The sequence below is a fragment of the Cornus florida genome, unplaced genomic scaffold (genome assembly GCF_030987335.1).
Source record: "Cornus florida cultivar Cherokee Brave unplaced genomic scaffold, ASM3098733v1 CherokeeBrave_3.0.0_Hap2_Chr04, whole genome shotgun sequence".
In the NCBI taxonomy this organism is placed as follows: Eukaryota; Viridiplantae; Streptophyta; class Magnoliopsida; order Cornales; family Cornaceae; genus Cornus; species Cornus florida.
In genome coordinates this window covers 18,307,997-18,327,176 of record NW_026775574.1, presented here as the reverse complement: position 1 = coordinate 18,327,176, position 19,180 = coordinate 18,307,997, and the positions used below count along the sequence as shown (strand labels likewise).

Here is a 19,180-nt window from a genome sequence, read left to right as displayed (position 1 = left end):
ATTTGTCACACACTTTCCTAAAAACAATTTTTTTTAAAAAAAATTCCCACTCATACTATCAAACGGGCATATAAAAACATTCGATTAGGGCACATGAACCCTAACTGAATCCCTTCCCCAAAAAAAAAATAAAAAAAAAAATAAAAACTAATTAAATCCATTTATGATGATAATATATCATAAAAATAATTTTCATGATATTTATCATTTCTCTTTTTAAATTTTCCCTCTCAGCATCATCCCACATATGTGGGTGGGATAGATATGGTATTGCACTCTTCATGATTATCCTTGGGGAAAAAAAAAGAAAAAAAAAAGTAGATTCCACATTTGTAATTAATGCATGAAAAACTCGTGCAATTAACTTTACTTCTATTTAGTGAGACCACATGGGCTCATGTTTTTATTTTCCCTCACGGCATTGACTTTGGTGTTTTTTTTTTTTTTCCTCATATTCATTCAACTAATGTTAAAAATAAATAAATTACACTTAGGTTCTGTTTATTTCCACGTGCTCGAAAATAATTTATTTTTGTTAAATTTTAATATATATATCTATATATATATATATATATATATATATATTAAATATTTTACATCAAACAAATACCAAAAAATACAAAATATGTATTTAGGATGAACGGAACATTCAATGACAAAACCTCCCTTAGTCCCATAAACATTAGAAAGGAATGGTCTAATACCAACGATTGGGGAAGAAATTTGCACGACCCGGTACGATACTGTTTTCTTACAAAGAAGAGAGGAGAAAATTAATGAATCTTAACGACACCGGTGTGGTACTTGTCAAGAGCTCTCCGACAATTAAATCAGTCACCGGAGGTCTAAAAGAAAGGCAGGGATTTAATAATCTTTTTTCGTCATACCTGATTGACTGGTAGGGTCTCATTCTTATAACTGACTCTCCTTCAATTCATTGTGAGATTAGAGGAGATTTGTTCGTTGCCAGATTATACCAAATTTGTTGGGGAGATGATCTTCCCCTTTGAACTTCAAATTGTGCCGAGGTTATCTTTATCAGATTGAACCACTTCATCTTATCTCTTGTTTAAATTCTCCTTATCAGTTGTTCTCTATTTCTAAGCTTGCTCGTCTAGATTTAGGAATGTCAAAACTTTTTTTTTTTGCCCCGGGCAAAATTCCTGAGGTAAACAGTGTCACCTCGGGTCGTGAACAGTACTTCTTTTTTTTTTTTCTTTTTTCCCCCGGGCACTATTCTCGAGATGAACAGTGTCACCTAGGGGTACTGTTCTCGACGTGAACAATATATATATATATATATATATATATATATATATATTTTCCTCTGGTTTCTATTCCCGAGGTGAACGGTACATCGGGGTACTTTTCCCAATGGTGAAATTAATACAGATACCAAATTAAGATTCTGTTTTGGAAATGGCATGGTTTCAAACCCATGGTTAATGACTCTTAGTGATATAAAACTGGATTTTTTATAGGTTTAAGTTAGCTCATCCTTTGGCAAGGGAATAAATTTTATGAATTTCACTTAACTCATCCCTTTAGTAAGGGAATTAGTTTTTACGAGCTTCACTTAGCTCATCCCTTTAGTAAAGGAATTAATTTTTACGAGCTTCACTCAGCTCTTCCCTTTAATAAGGGAATTAGTTTCTACGAGCTTTATTCAGTTCGTCCCGTTAGTAAGGGAACTGTTTTCACGAGCTTTACTTATCTAATCCCTTTAGTAAGGGAGGTTGGTTTTTTGTTAGCTTTCTATAAAGCTTTACCACATAGGTCATTCACATGTAACTGAAAACATAATATTTTATTGCGTAAAAATGAGGGTCATTCATCTTATTGGTGATGGTGACTATATTGGAAAATAATATGACATGTGAGGGAGCTATCCTCCATTTAAAGTGATTAACTGACATGCCCCCAATCTTTATTTTGAATGACTTGATGGGGTTGATTCCAGCTGTGAGACAACTTTGATAATGCTAGCCTCTTAAGCTGAGTTGGATTCATCATCCCAGGTCTACTTATCCAGAGATGATCCTGATTTCCCCAATTGGTTGTTGCCTCAGAAGGCGTTTATTGGGGTTTGTCCCTTCATTAGCAACAAACTTTTGTAAGTGACCCCTTTGAATCAGATTCTTAATCCGATTCTTAAGGTCAAAACAATCATCCGTAGTGTGCCTATGATCTCGACAGAACCTGCAATACTTATCTCGAGATCCTTTCGCTGGATCAGACTTCATCCTCTAGGGCTATTTGAAAGACGTATCATCTTGGATCTGTAAGAAAATATAGCCAATTAACATATTCAGAGGAGTATAGTTGGCATACTTATTTGAGTCATTCTCACGAATGTCATATCGCTTTGGCTGAAGAATGATTTCCTGTATTTTGTTTCCTTCTCATCCCTGGCGCTAGGGGTTGACCTCTTCTTGTCCTCTCCTTCCTTTTCCTTTCGTGCATTCATGACATCTTTAGCGTTCATGTGCTTTTGCGCTCTGATCAATAACTTTGTTATGTTGGTAGGAGGCTCTTTGATAAGAAGAACAAGAATCTGGAGGTTTGGAGTCCTCCTATGAAAACGGTCAAAGCTACCTTATCGTCCACCTTTTCAACCTGTAACATCTCTGTGTTGAATCGGGTGAGGTATTCCCGGATTGACTCTCCTTTCTAGTGTTTCACAATCAGTAGGTAGGTGGCCGGCCTCCTATGCCTTTGACCTGCAATGAAGTGGCTTACAAACTACTTAGTTCTTCGAAGGTGTCGATGGTTTCTGGCTTCAGCTTATTGAACCAAACTCGTGTCGATCCCTTAAATATCGTGGGAAAGGCTCGGCACATGATTTCATTCGGCATAACGTGTAAATGCGTAAGAGTTTGGAAGGTTACTAGGTGATCGAGGGGATCTTTGGTCCCATTGAAGCTTTTGAACGAAGGCATCTTGAACTTACTAGGCAGGGGGTATTTCATAACGGCGGGGCTGAACGACAAGTTGGTCTCCTACACCAGGTCATCTATGGCGGCATGACCTTTCCCTTTCATAGCCTGGATTATATCTTCCATTTTTGCCTTGAGATCTTGGATCTGCAGGTCGAAATGGGTAATTTTCTCTGTCTTCTCCTCAACACTGGCAGTTGTACCTGCCTAAGGCTGGGGATTTCGCGGAGGTGGAGGAGGAGGTTCTCTGTATCGGTTCCCGGCTTGGCTTTGTTCTGCCTCAAACTCGTGAGGAAGATTATTATCTCGGTCCTCCGCGTTTCTCTCCCATCATTCAGATTGGGAGGATCTAGATGTCCGTCAGACAATTCTTGTTGAGGTGGTGGTCCCGCTGGGACAAGATGTTACAGGATCACTGCATTTTGCTGGATCAACTAGTCCATACCCTGATTCAGAGTTTGGACCTGTAGTTCCAACGCTGCAAGTTGTTCCTGGTCTTTTGGGATGTTTAGGTGTTCATCCGACCCTTCATTTTGACTGGATCACTATAACAATGTTTCTTCTCCAGTAACCATACCGAACCGCAAACGCATATACCCAACTAAGTAACTTATTGATTTAAGGGAATCGTCATTCCCATAGACGGCGCTAACTGTTGGGGAAGAAATCCTACGGCCCGGTACGACACCTTTTTCCTGCAAAGAAGAGAAGAGAAGATCGATAAATCTTAACGACACCGGTGTGGTGCCTGCCAAGAGTTCTCTGATGATTAAATCAATCACCAGAGGTCTAAAAGAAAGGCAGGAATTTAATAATCATTTTCATCATACCTGATTGACTGGTAGGATCTCGTTCTTATAGCCGACTCTCCTTCAGTTCGTTGCGAGATCAGAGGAGATTTGTTCATTGCTAGATTATACTAGATTTGTTGGGGAGATGATCTGCCCCTTTGAACTTGATATTATGCCGATGTTATCTTCACTCGGTTGAACCACTTTATATTATCGCTTGTTTAAATTCTCCTTATCACCAACTATGACGGACCAAATATTTCGCGATTCGATCTGAACTTAAGTTATTAAGTGGTGCTAACACTCAACCCATATATTCCTATTTCATTCTCATTCGGATCAGATGTAGGACAAGATTTCCTTATAACAATAAATTCAGAGTTTTATAATCAGTGACAATTGGGATGGTTTTTTTAGTTCCAAATCATGCGGTCATGGCTTACAGATGCCAAACTTCAACCCATATTACAAGTGTTCTTGAGTGAAATTTTGTTGATACAATATCTAAAAGGGTTAAGTGTAAAAAACACCCCTAAAGTATGTTTATAATGCATATCACACATCTCATGTTCAAAAAATACCCCTAAAGTTTCAATTTGGTACAAATAGGTCCCTCTAAAAAATTTAAACCCTAAGTTGACTAAATTAACCTTATTGAACCATCTTATAAAATATATTAAAATAAATAATTTTGTTAAAAGACCAAAAATGACACTATTGGAGGACGCCCCTCAAGTGCAAAAAACACTCTTAAAGTTTCAATTTGGTGCAAATAAGCTCATCTGACAAATTTAAACAATAAGTTGACTAAACTACCCTTATTAAATCATTTTATAAAAATAAATAATTTTATAATATAATTGAAAATGACACTATTGGAGGACGCTGGCAATGGACAAGTAAGGATAAAAATAGAAAATAAAAATAAAAGTATAAAAGAAAAGTAAAGATAAAAATAAAAAATAAAAAATGAAAATAAAGTGCAAAATAAAAAATAAAAAAAAATTTGCTCCAAACTCCAAAAACCAGTGTACACTAATATTGGGATTTTTTTTTTCTCTTATTTATTTATTTTATTTTTTTAACAGTGTTGGCACGAAATAAGATAAAATAAAGAACAAAAAAATATTAGAAAACAATAAACTGAAATCTCAACAAATTCAAATCATTGATTTACAAATTCTCAAAGTTTCAAAAAAAAAAAAAATGTCTGGAGATATACATAGAGAAAAAAGTTTCAAAAAAAGAAAAGAAAGAAAAAAATTGATATGCACATAACACCCCTATACTATGAGATTAGTAGCATATATGCCCCATTGGGTATTTTCGGAAGGGTAAAAGGGAAAAACATATATTACATCATTAATTTATGTCAAAAGGAGTATTTTTGTACAAATGAAAAGGTATTTTTTGTACAGTTTTTCAAATAGGGGTAAAAAATCTCTAACAAATTCAAATAATTGATCTACAAATTCTCAAAGTTAAAAAAAAAATAAAATTGTTTAGAGATATACATAGAGAAAAAAGTTTCAAAAAAAAAAGAAAAAGAAAAAAAAGAAAAAAAAAAGGGTAATATGCACATAACACTCTTATACTATGTGATAACATATATGCCCCATTGAGTATTTTCAGGAAGGTAAAAGGGTAAAATGAGTATTACATCACTAATTTATGTCCGGAGGAGTATTTTGTATAATGTGAAAAGGTATTTTTTGTACACTTTTTCAAATAAGGGTAAAAATACTATGCAAAACATACTTTATGAGTGTTTTTTATATTTGTCCGTATCTAAAATTATATATATTGATATACTGATTATATATATACACAAACGTATATAAATAATCAGGTGTGTAATTTAAATAATCAAATTCTTTTCTTTCTTTTTCCCCGAAAGTATTTAAATAATCAAATTCAACAGGACAAATTTCCGTACCAATAACCAGTTTGATTGTATCATTAATTCAATAGTTGTTCAAAAGGTTTTATTTTATTTTTATTTTTCAAGTTCAAAAGGTATATCATGCATATTGAATTAAAAGAACAAAATCGCATGTGATACATTTTAATTCAAAATTTTAATCAATATTATAACTTCTTAAAAATTTACTACAGTATGCAAATCATGGTAGAAAAATTAGAGTATTACTTGGTTCTCAATGGTCTTTTCAACCTAATCTGCTCTTGGTTTATTCTCTTCAAGGTCGTAAACAAAGTTTCTACAGACAACCTTGTATATAACAATATAACAAGTTAAAAGTGAATTAAGAATTGTAACAAGTTAAAAGTGGATTAGGATTTCCAGTTTATTAAGAATTGTTACATAATTAATTAATTTAACTTTAAATAATTAATGTCATATCATATAATATATATTACTTTATCCGTTAAAGTTTGGACCAAAGTGACAATGACTTGTTTTGTCAACTTATTAATAAACTAACTAATGTCTATCATAACTCAAGTTGTTGAAGGTATATGAGGAATATTAAACACGAGTGTAAGGGGTATTTTGTCACAAAAAAATATTAAAAAGAAAAGCCTTAACAAATCACATGCCAAATAGTGTTCATTTCAAATGGCTTTTAACCCCTTGGTTAGTTGAGGGGGTTATGTGTCAATTTTTTTGTAGCCTATTGATGTCATCCTCACCAAATCGCACCCCAACAAATAGTGTTCATTTTAAAATGGTCCTTTAATTCTGTATCCCTCTCGGTTAGTTGAGGGAGTTTTACGCAAACGTCTTTTTTTTTTTTAAAAAGGAGGTTCATTGCCAATTGATGAAAGTCAAGGAAGATTTTGTACAACTCGCCTTATTTTTTAAAACAAAATACCAAAGTCAACCCAAACAATCAAATGAGAAGAGAAGCAACCCATATACCTACAATACAATACGCATTATTCAATAATCTAATTGGTAGAGCACGCAGTTTTCCTCCCTCCCTCGATCGATGACATCTTGTGATTTAATGTTTTGCTCTTAACATTGCTCCTTTACAAAATGTTGTCTGAATTGGGCTCCTACTTAAAAATAGAGAGCCATTAATGTACTTAATTTCTAATTTTAAAATGTATTGAGACGTGAGACGTTATTAGGGATGTAAAATTTTCATATATGAAACCTCTCTTTGTTTCCCTTTTATTCCAACGTGTGTAAATGTGTGTGTGTGTGAATGTGAATGCGTGGTAGATAATCCTCAGTCTTGGTACCCTTTTGGTGCCCCCAATTAAGACACTGGGGTAGATTGGAGCATAATTGATGGATGACTCGAAAATGAATCACAAATGTTGCACATGCCATGAGTTGCAAGAAACGAAACATCTTTCCCTTTCAAATCACAATCTCTACGACCCACTTGTTAAAGTCTTTGGAAAAATTCAAAACTTCAGGACTCTGAAAAGTCTCACCAACGTGTGAAACACTCAGCAAGTCAAGTATCATAACGTGTTTCATTATTAAATTTCTTACCAGCAATAATGGAATAATCAATTTTATTCCATCATCAACATAAGAAACTCAGCCAAGACATTTCTCGTGTTAAATCCATAACTTCAAAAATTTTGGAAGTTATTTTTTTTTTATATATTTTTATTTTATTTATGTAAGTAAATGTGTACAAAGACCACACAAGTTTGTAGTCACACATTAAATACGTTTGAACACGAGATAAACGCAAAAACTAATTGCTCTTAAAAGTATATTAACACTTGACTTCTTGGATAAATTATTTTTAGTTACTATTATTAGAAAAGAAGATACTTTTTTTTGGTCTTGATTGATGCTTATAATCAACTTTTAGAACCAAAATTTCCATACTTAATGTCCAGTTAGGTCTCGTGCAACACACTCTAATTAAGCAATGAGAACTTCACGTTTGAGAAAGGAAAATGTGTTTTCTTGCAATGGTCGGTTGTATCGGCTACTCACAAGTCACAAGGGCACAAATGGCCCCCACATGCCCGTCTGCCCCCCGTGAGTAGTCGGTTGTATGGATTGTTGGAGAAATAAGTGAGTTCTTTGAGAAATTATATAATATTATTGTGTTTTTTTACATTTTAAGGATATTTAGTTTATTTAAAATTAGGGTTATGGTTAAGGGTTGCAGAGATTTCATTATAATAATCGAGATAAAAACTCACCCTAATTTTTTAAAATACAGAGAGTTCAGAATATAACCCACCCTAATTTTTTTAAATTTTTTTTACTCTACCCAATTTTAGCCCAGCCAAATATATATATATATATATATATATATATATATATATATATATATTATTACTAATATTAGACAATTCTTAAATCCGTCCTTGTTTTAAAATGAATAAATATCCTTACACAAGAGTAACATAATAAGTAAGAAAATTACCAAAATACTCCTAAAAAAAATGGGGCTCCAGATTACCCATTAATTGTAAGGCAATGAAAAAAGCATTAGTTACCGGATTCACACACACACACACACATACATATATTATAAAAATAATTATTTTGGTTTTACAGTTCTTTCTTACATATCAAAGGACATCTAGCCAAATAATATAATCTCCTCATTTTCAAAAGGAGGGGAGAAATTTTAGGCAAAAAGTGTGAGTGTGTGAGTGAGTATGAGTGTGTTTCTTGTCCGTTTAATAAAAATATATATATTTTACGACCGTAATTATCCAAACAAAAGACATACTAACAGTTCTTTCATCTTAATTTTCAAAAGAAAAAAGAATTCTTTTGATCTTTTTTCACAAAGGCTACGTATGGATTGATGAATTTGGAAAGAAAAGAAAGCAATGATTGCAAGTTAAGTAATATTTTCTTAATAATTGCTATCAAAATTTTAAAGTACACCGTATGACCGTTGAGTCCCATTTTATAACTTGTGACCAGTTTGGTACAATAAAAATGGAAGGAGAAGAAAAGAATGGTAATGGAGAGAAATGAGAAATTGTGTTTGATATGAAATCGACTTTGGAAGGATAAAGAAAGGATTTGGAGGCATGTAACAACGTATGAATTTAACTTTTGTTATGCGTTCAGAAGTGGGAGGAAAAAAAGGAAAGGAAAAATTAATATTTTTAATAAAATTTTGTTAATAACAAATTTACCCTTATTTTTATAAATAAAAAATGACATGAATATAAATTCATTAAGATAATTCCATTTTATTTCTTTCCCCTCTATTACTATCATTTCAATTATAAGTAGTCAACACTATAATCTCCTTCCCTTTCTTTTCACTGCTGCTGTGAAAGAAAATTGGTATGATACATTCATTAAAAATGTTTCTTTTCGTTTCTTTACCCGTATAATCTCCTTTTTTTTTTTTTTTTTTTTACCCAATGCTATCACGTTGTTTTTTTTTTTTTGGCCCTTTTCACTGTAGCAAACATAACCCGAAGAAAAGTCTCAGTTTTAGTCTTAATGGGGATGCTCACTTCATCATATCGTTCATGATGGACATTGATGATGTGATTGAAGTCCAAGCCCAAACCTACATCAACATATGATTCTTCAAATTTATTTATCCCACAACGAAGAAAATAGTAAGCAGCCTATATACCATAAGAATTAGGTCACTTGGCCAACACTTGACCTTGGTATATTTGGGATACGGATTTATCCAATTGTGCAGCCATAGTAGTTGATTTTTAGGGTGTATTTAGTTCTTCTTCTTCATGGCAATATTTATATGAAACTTGCTTTGGTTGCCAGGTTTTTTTTTCTTATTAGTTGTTGTTCTTAGTCTTAGGTGAGTGTCCTGTTTTCTTCTTGCCTCGTGTCATTTTGTCACCAGCTTATTGAATTCAACTCTCTCAACTTGTTTATAATTTCTAATATAACCATAAAAGGGTATAAGAGTAAATTAGTTAAAATTGTATTATTTCTTTTCTCTCACCCTTTTCCAAAGAAGAAGGTTATCATTTCTTTTTGGTTTAAATGCTAAAAAAACCCTTGAACTATTGAGGAATTAGCAACTAATCCCCCCTAAACTACTAAAGTTGCAACTAACCCCCTAAACTATACATTTTTATTACAGTTTGCCCCATCCGACAATGCTCTGGTCGGAACTCACCGTTAAAGTGACACATTATAATTTTAATGACCTAATTTCTTCAAATTTATTTATCCCACAACTAAGAAAATAGTAAGCAGCCTATATACCGTAAAAATTAGGTCACGGATTTATCCAATTGTGCAGTACGAAATTGTTTTTTTAGGGTGTATTTAGTTCTTTATGAAACTTGCTTTGGTCGCCAGGGTTTGTTTGTTTGTTTTTTTATTTTATTTTATTTTATTTTTATTTAATTTTTTAAAAAAACATATATTTAATTATAGTTACTCTAAAATCCATCCAAGAGTTTTGGTTTAGTGATAGTTTCACTTCTCAAAGTGGAAGGAGGAAAGGATTTGGTTCAAGTCCTCGTATTAGTAAATTGGGTGTCAGTTTCTTGTCAAGGTAAAAGGCGCTCAAGTAGCTTGGATAAATTAGGCCGAAAATAAAAGAAATGATAATATTTTTTTTTGGAAAAGGATAAGGAGAGAAAAGAAAGAATACAACCTTCTTTTTTGGAAAAGGGAAAGGAGAGAAAAGGAAGAATACTCCCTCTCGCTGTTCCAAAAAGGATATTTTGTTTTGGTAACGGTGACTGAGACATCTTTTTTTGGGACAGAGAGGGAGTACAATTTAATTTAACTAATTAATTCTTATATCCTTCTATAGTTATATTAGAAATTATAAACAAGTTGAGAAAGTTGAATTCAAGAACTGATGGTGCTGTGTACTCTGCTACTAAATCACACGAAAACTTGGTGGACAAAGCAGTGACAATCCAAACCAAAAAGTTCATGACCAACATGCTACATGAACCATCTTCAGGATCTGAAGTGCTTCTAGATTTTGATATGATGGAGAACATGTACGAATTTTTCTCAACAATCCAAAGGGTTGTGCTCTCTGGTTTAGAAAATTGAGAGTACAAACATGACTTGTATGTTTTCTAGAAATTTGCTTGTAGACTTCGACTTACATTTTCTCTGTGGTTTCTTTTTTTAGTTTATATGCTCTGAATTTCGTTTATTTATGCATTTTTTGAACAACCAAATGGAGCCTAATATATATATATATATAGGTGACGGAGGTTTTGGGTTGGGTGGGGATGAAGAGATAGTGTTAGTTTTGGGAGGAGTAATATTGTCATTTCATATTTTACCATTATATATATATATAGGTGACGGAGGTTTTGGGTGGGGTGGGGATAAAGAGATAGTGTTAGTTTTGGTAGGAGTAACATTATCATTTCATATTTTACCATAATATGTATAGGGTTAATTACAACGACACCTCCGGAGATTTGGCATATTGACAGTCATATATAACTTAGCTACATTTTGGACAATGACACCCCTTGTGAAAATTTTGATCCAAACAAGCTCTTAAAATGTTTGAAAATACTACTTTGCCCATCAGTGTTTAATTCATTTGAATGGTAAAATATCAGAATTCGTGAAAAGTCAAATTTGCCCTATACATACACAGTATTACATCAGCACCCTCATATATATATACACCCACCGTCTCAACCCAGCTACGGTACAACACCGTCTCCACCCACCTACGGTCCAGCACCGTCGCAACTTCCACCCTCTCTCTCCACTGCAACGTCCACCGCCTCTCCACTTCCACAATCTCACCGCCTCCTTCCTCCACCTCTGCCACCGCCCCATCCACATCCGTTGCCGCCATCTTGATCTGCCGTCACCGCCTCTCCCCAACCACATCTGCCGCCGCCATCTCCCCAACCTCCCCTCAACCACAATCGCCGCCAACATGTCCCTCCTTGTACCGCCACCACTTCTCAACCACAGCCGCTGCCACTTTTCCTCTACCACAGCCGTCAACAACTTCGACCTTTGGTCAGATCCCTGACGCCGCTGCCTTCACCTTCTTCTCTCCCCGTGACATTTACAACACACATACACACATAACCCCAGCTAACACCGGAATCACATCGCCGCTGCTAGCCACCATCGCCGAAGTCCAATCTCATCACTTTGGTCGTCGTCGGAGCCCAAGAGAAAGACTTGTAGAAGTTCAAAACGAACCAATCTTCTCTGATCCGGATGGATCTCATCAACTGTGAATGTTTCCATCAAAATTTTGAAAGCAAAGGTTGTGGGTGTCTCAACCGCAATCTTTTTGCCTTCGCCGGTGGCATAGGTGGCAAAAATTCTGAAATTGGATTGGGGTTTGGGGGTTGTTTGGATTATGGGTTTGTTAACAGAGGAGGAGATGAGATGAGATAAGATGAATGGTATAGAGTGAACCCAATTGAAAGAAGCAAGCTTTCAGTGAGATTTGAGCTTTTCTACTTTCAGTGAGATTTGAGCTTTTCTACAGAAGGGGCGGTAGGGCTGTGAACCGGTCATGGTGGGTGTGGTACGGTTACTTTACTTATGGTATTTTGGTTAATAAAAAAAAATTATTGAATAAATTGATAATTGAATGTATCAAAGGACAATAATGTCAATTCACCCATATGTAAGGACCATTGGAGTGTCTTTGTTTACTTTATAAAACCTAACGGTGTCATCGTTCAAAAATGGTTCAACTTATATATAACTATTATTATAGCAAATCTCAAGCGGTGTCATTATAATTAACCCATATATATATATATATATATATATATATATATAGATACATGTATGTATGTATGTATAGGTGACGGAGGTTTTGGGTGGGGTGGGGACGAAGAGACAGTGTTAGTTTTGGCAGGAGCAATATTGTCATATCATATTTTACCATACATTTCATATTTTATAATATTGTCTTATCATATTCTCCACCAACTGATATATATATCAGTTGGTGGAGAATATATGTATCCAATATCCCGATAAATGAAAAAAAAAAACGGTTAATTGTTTGGACACTTGGTTTATTGGGTTTATTATTTTCAGATTAAATCTCAATTAAAATTGTTTATATATATATATAGATATATTCTAATAATTCCTCACTAAAAACCTTCCATTCACAAACAACACGTGGCATACACTCTTGGCAAATTTATTTCTTCTTGTTGAATATATACGGCAAGAGTCCGCGTTTGCTGAGCCAATCAGATCTCAAGAAACAAATCATCTAACCAATAAAAATCCGACGCGTGGAAATTCAACGTAGCTTTGAGCGCTCTTATAACAGCACTCGTCGTCTCCTTCCATTTGACAGTTGAGAATTGTCCCGTCGTTTCGTTCTTCACAAATACTCTTTTCAGATCTCACATTCTCTCATCTCCGTCTTAAATATCCGCCGGAAAACCCACGCAGCTCGCCGGATCTGGTGCTTCCGGTGATCTCCAGCCCTCTGATGGAGTCTCACGGTTCCGGACTCCGCCGTGTTCTGGTGCTCGCCTTCTGCGTCGCCGGCATTTGGTCAGCTTATATATACCAAGGAGTTCTTCAAGAGACTGTGTAATTTTTCTTTTCCATTAGTTCAATAATTTCAATTCATTTGATAACGTCTCCAATATATATATATATATATATATATATGTATATATGTAACGTATCATATGTTGCTTAGGACTTATTCTGATTTGGATCCGTAAAGAATTAGGGCATGATTTGAACGTTTTGGGTCGTAGTACTGAAAATCAATCGCCGTATTGTATTCGATTGAATGTTACTTTTGAAGTAAATAATTTCTCTTTAATATTGACATCGTTGGCTTAATTTAGGAAAAAAAAAAAAAATTTAATACCTATTGAATGACATTTTGTTTACAACACATCTAAGTGAAATTCATAGAGCATTGGTTACAAATAACAATAGAAAGATTTTTTTTTTTCTTGTTTTTTTCTGTTTAAATTTGTAGCTACTGCGTATATTTGCAACATTGATTGATTATTACCAAGTTTGCCAAATGATTGATGGTGTTGTGTTCTCTCTCAATTGATCATATATATTTTAATTGTTCAGTTCTACCAAGCGATTTGGCCCAGACAAGAAGCGGTTTGAACACTTGGCATTTCTAAACCTGGCACAGAATGTAGTGTGTTTAATCTGGTCATTTATAAGTAAGTTTTCTTCCTTTTCTGCGAGCCTTTATCTTTGTTTCGTTTACTTGGATACTACTTCTAGTAGAAATTAGATGATGGGGTCAAGTTATCAATTTTAGTGTGTTTGCTTTCAAACAGTGATAAAGCTTTGGTCCAGCAAGAGTAGTGGTGGTGCTCCATGGTGGAGTTACTGGAGTGCTGGCATTACTAATACAATTGGTCCAGCTATGGGGATTGAAGCATTAAAATACATCAGTTACCCTGCCCAAGTATGTTCGAATTTCTCTGTGATTGATGCTTTATCACCCTCCTTTATGTAGCTTCTATTAAAAATGACAACAGCTAGCAACCGAAATGACAACAGCTAGCAACCGAAGGGAGAGTATAGAGAGAGAACAAATTTAAGGAAAAAATGTTCTCTCTCTATATTTGAAAACACCTTCAAATGGGTCTTCCTTTTATGAGGAAAAAAAAATTGAACTTCAATCAATTTATGTCATAATGGTTTGATAAAAAAGGAAATGACACAAACCAGCAACCTAACTCAAAGAATTATGTATAGAAATAGAGCTCTCTCTATGCATCCATATATATATATATATCTATGCTCTCTATATATATTAGAGAGAGAGCGGTCTTATATAGATCTATGCTGAGCTTTTACCTCTTCTTCTCTCTAGACTCTCAGTTCGATTGTTGGCTGCTATCGTTTTCTCAATTTTTTTTTTTGGTCATCTCTATGAGTGACAGTTCATGAAATGTCATTTCTAATGGAAGGCGACCGCTAGCTATAGAGAGAGAGTTTACTTTGACCTTTCATAAAATGTCATTCTAATGGAACGTAATCATTATATCTTCAGGGGAGAGAGTTTTTACTTTTTGTTCTCTCTAGTCTGAGTTAGTTTGCTGGCTTTTGTCATTTTTTTTTACCAAACCATCGTCAAATAAATTGCATAAAAGTCCACTTGAAGGTGTTTACAGATATATATAGAGAGCTTTTTACTTATCAATATATATATATATATATATATATATATATATATATATGTATAGAGGGCTTTTTGCCTTAATTTGTTTTCTCTCTACACTCTCACTTCGGTTGCTAGCTACTGTCATTTCTAATAATAGCTACATAGATGTTCTGTTACAAGATCTATGGTGTGCTATCTAGCATTCACTTCGGTTGTACATCAGTTTAGCCCTTAGCCATCAGTTGTGTTTTCTTTGCAACCTTTAATGGTTCAGGACTCATTGGAAGCCACGTTCCTTTAAAATTGTGAATATGTATTTAATGATCCGGATTTTTTTTTTTCTTTTTCTCGGTGAACCTTAGATTGCAATTATTAAAAGAATTCACAAATTAATTCATGGCATTAATACTCTTGCCATTATTGTCACTTGCAGGTCCTGGCAAAATCCTCAAAAATGATTCCAGGTGAGTTATTGACTTGGTTAAAAGAAGCAAATTATGTGTTTATTTTAAACATATATGATTTAGGTTGTATGGATCATAACAGACATTTTGGTTGTAAATCGATGCTTTTACTAGTACCTCAATTCCAACCCCACCCAACCCACAAAAAAGAAAAAGAAAAAATCCAACACACCTAAAAGAGGATTCTAGAAGAATATTGTAAAAGATTCTGATTGATCTTTTAAATGACCATTGAAAGTGAGTGGTGGCTTCTCAATGGATTATCGTGGACAAGAAATGGAAGAGAGGATATTTTTTAAGTTCCACAAGGCATATATAGCCTATGTTAGAGACAATGTCCAGGAACAGTTCTGGTTTTTCAGATTGTAAAAACTATGATTTTCTTCATTTTGTGATAGATGAAGGGAAATTTTTTTAAGTTTAATTCATATAGTTCTTGTTGTTTGGAGATTGAACCTTTTGTTGATGCGTGGATGATTAACTTATTATGCGCGTAGATTTTTTTTTTTTTTTTTATCTGAACATTTCAGTGCATTAATGGTTTTAACAATTAACTTATTTGAAATTTGTTGTTTATGCAGTGATGCTGATGGGTGCCCTAGTTTATGGTATAAGATACACTCTTCCTGAGTATCTTTGTACTTTCCTTGTTGCTGGGGGTGTATCTACATTTGCACTCTCGAAGGTGAGGAATGTGCAATTCATAATGTTGGAATTATAATACTCTTTGTGCGTGTGTGTGTGTGTGGATGTGCTGAGTTGCAATACAAAGTTCTGTGCATAATTCAGTTTGGACGACCAAATGGATACTTTATGTTTAAGGTCTTACTCTTATGTATCTCATCTATACTTATGTTGGTTGCAGACTAGCTCAAAGACCATAAGCAAGCTGGCACACCCGAATGCTCCACTAGGATATGGATTGTGTTTCCTGAATCTTGCATTTGATGGATTCACAAATGCTACTCAGGATTCAATTACAGTAAGGTATTCCAGTTAAAAAAGTTTATACTATATTGCTAAGGATACTTAATGGCTTCGAAGTTTGAATTGTTTTATGATTTTTGTCTCTTTCTTGATTACTTGAATAGCATAAAAGTAAAAAAGCAGCCACTGGGAAATCCCTTTCTCGTTTTATTGTTTATTTATTTCTTCCTCTTTGATTGACTTTCACTATTCTTTATCATTACACCTTATCTTGAAACTCTTGATGTGGAATAACCTTTTTTCCTTCTGTTATGTTGAAGTATAGTTTTGGCAGCACGTTATACAAATATGCTTAATTGTTGTTAACGCTTAAGCACTATGCCAAAAACTTCATTTTTTCATTTTCTTTTCATTTACTTTGCATTTTCTTAAAATGAGCTAGTATCTTCTACAAGATTAAGAAGCTGGCGCAGGAATTGGAGTCTGTAACCCTGATGTTCAGGGTGCTCACTAGCTAGAAATTGAACACGTTGAACTATGAATAATTGTCGAAAAGCCTAAAAAATTTGTGTGACGAATACAGAATACGGATTAAAAGAAAGGGAAGAAGAGAATTTGAAACAATAATATCAGTCATATTTCATGGCAGCGTGATGGGTAGAAAACTATAATAAAAACACTCTTATGCACACCTCACTCTCTAAAGCCTAAAGGACCATAACAACAATCTACTAACACATACCCCTAAATGGTTTGGATCATCATTTACCTAAATCATTTATGACCCTCGTTTAGAAAGTTTGGACCTTGCATGTCTTGCTTTTGATGTACCACCTAAGGTGATTTAGGTCTCACCCCTAATACTAATTGAAGTGCTTCATCAGCAAACTCAAAAAACTACATATAACCCCATCCAAACAAGAAAGAAACTTGTTTTTCTAACTCTTTGGCTTAGATAACTTGTATTGTACTTTAAAGATATTTTATACTGTCTCTGGTAGCCTTCCATACTTCCCTTGATGATTATTTATTTGTCTTTTCTCCCTGAATAATATGCATAATTGTTTCTACAAGGGAATGCTAAATATGGGGAAGATGGCTAAACAGAGGAAGTTTATGAAAATCGTGGTCTGTCAATTGCTAAATCTCTACGCTTTTGTCACCATGGGTGGACCTACTAGCCCCCACCACCAATAAAAAGAATAAGAACAAAAAAAAAAAGGAGAGAGAAAAATTAATATTTCTAGTTTATAAATAATCTATCTTGAATTCAAGAATATATATTGAGATTTACAGTTTATATATATATATATTGAGTATTATTGATATATTACTAGTTGGTGAAAGTAAATGGTTTGAGATTCCCCCCGGATTGTCACACGTAATGTCCAGTGTCGGCACTTCGTTTATATTTTCTTCACAAGGCACTGTGCACAATGCATTTCAACAACCTTTTGAGTATGCAAGTACCCCACTGATGCGTCATCAATTTCTTGTGCTTCTGTAGTTATATAAACTTTTGTTTTTAATAAGATTTTCTGTCTTGCAAAGGTACCCAAAAACAAGTGCTTGGGATATAATGCTGGGAATGAATTTGTGGGGTACCATTTACAACATTGCCTTCATGTTTGGATATCCGCATGCCAGTGGATTCGAGGCGGTCCAGTTCTGCAAACAGCATCCAGAGGCAGCATGGGACATTTTGTATTACTGTCTGTGCGGTGCAGTTGGCCAGAATTTTATATTTCTAACCATAAGTCGATTCGGTTCCCTCACTAACACCACCATCACAACCACCCGCAAATTTGTCAGCATAGTGGTCTCTTCGCTGCTGAGTGGCAATCCCTTGTCGACAAAGCAATGGGGGAGCGTTGCCATGGTCTTCTCTGGGTTGTCATACCAGATTTACCTCAAATGGAGGAAATTGCAGAGAATGACGAAGAAGAAAAAGTCCACTTGAACGGTGATAATTTTGATTGTAAACTTTATTTTTCCTTTTTTGGCTTTATGTATTTTTGCCTGTTATGATACTAGTGTGGCTGCAAGATTCATTAGTCACATATGGAATATAGGTAAATGTATTCAACTAGATTTTAGTAAATGTAGTTGGAGGAAGTTTTGATGCGTCTCTCTAAAATTCCATCTAAATTAAATTTTTTTTTTTTGGTTAAATAATATAATTGAAGTACTTAGTCACAACATTTTTTTGGATAACCCGAGGTATCCGAGACTTTGCCCCAATTCATCTCCAAGGAGTCACGAAGGGTGCTTCTTTATCCCAGGCTGGGTAAGTCGCCGAGTATGGCAGCGGAGGCGTAGTCCCCAATAATCGTAAGCTCCTAGTAGAAACATTTTTTGTGGATCAATTCCTCTTATGTTTTCAGCGGAAACATTTCTTGTGTATCAATTCCTCTTACGTTTTCTAGGGCTATAATGGGACGAAATTTAAACCTCTTATGTTTTCTAGGGCTATAATGGGACGAAATTTAAACGTCAATGGTTTAGAGTGGTTGTGAGGATCCTCTTTTGTGCACGGCATTCAGTAGCAGGTGGTGAGTTTCACTACTGGATAAATTTCTTGTGATCAATTCCTCTTTGTTTTCTAGGGCTTTAATGGGACGAACGTCAATGGTGTAGGGTTGTTGTGAGGATCCTCTTTTGTGCATGACATTCTGTAGTAGGTGGGGAGTTTCACTATTGGATTAATCCCAACCCTTCACGGTGGAAGTACTGGTGCACTAGAGGGATCCAGGTTGAGTATAGGTACAATATTTGGTGTAGAGAAAATATCTTGTAGAAAAGGCGCGGAAGAGATCAATTCTGTAATAATATAAAATATAAATAATAACCATGGTGATTTTTATTTGATGGCACGCTGTAGTTGATCACAGATATGGTGGTAATCCTTGCCCCTTTATTAATCCCAACCCTTTACGGTGGAAGTACTGGTGCACTAGAGGGATCCAGGTTGAGTATACGTACAATATTTGGTGTGGAGAAAATTTATTGCAGAAAAGGCGCGGAAGAGATCAATTCTA

At 34.6% G+C, this 19,180-nt stretch overlaps 1 protein-coding gene across 1 annotated transcript; it reads left to right on the top strand.

Moving 5' to 3' along the window:
- The first annotated feature begins 12,928 nt into the window (after positions 1-12,928).
- Positions 12,929-18,270, top strand: LOC132302913 (UDP-galactose/UDP-glucose transporter 3). Its single transcript, XM_059799920.1, has 7 exons — positions 12,929-13,193; positions 13,701-13,798; positions 13,919-14,049; positions 15,185-15,215; positions 15,797-15,900; positions 16,081-16,202; positions 17,694-18,270. The coding sequence occupies exons 1-7, from the start codon at positions 13,090-13,092 to the stop codon at positions 18,100-18,102; spliced, it is 999 nt and encodes a 332-aa protein (XP_059655903.1). The 5' UTR covers positions 12,929-13,089; the 3' UTR covers positions 18,103-18,270.
- The last annotated feature ends 910 nt before the right edge of the window (positions 18,271-19,180 follow it).

What these genes read in the sequence shown, in the direction of transcription:
- LOC132302913 (XM_059799920.1), top strand. Translation starts at nt 13,090, where the DNA reads ATGGAGTCTCACGGTTCCGGACTCCGCCGTGTTCTGGTGCTCGCCTTC. An exon ending in TTTAATCTGGTCATTTATAA is followed by an intron (nt 13,799 to 13,918) that starts GTAAGTTTTCTT and finishes GCTTTCAAACAG; the next exon opens with TGATAAAGCTTTGGTCCAGC. An exon ending in CAGGATTCAATTACAGTAAG is followed by an intron (nt 16,203 to 17,693) that starts GTATTCCAGTTA and finishes TGTCTTGCAAAG; the next exon opens with GTACCCAAAAACAAGTGCTT.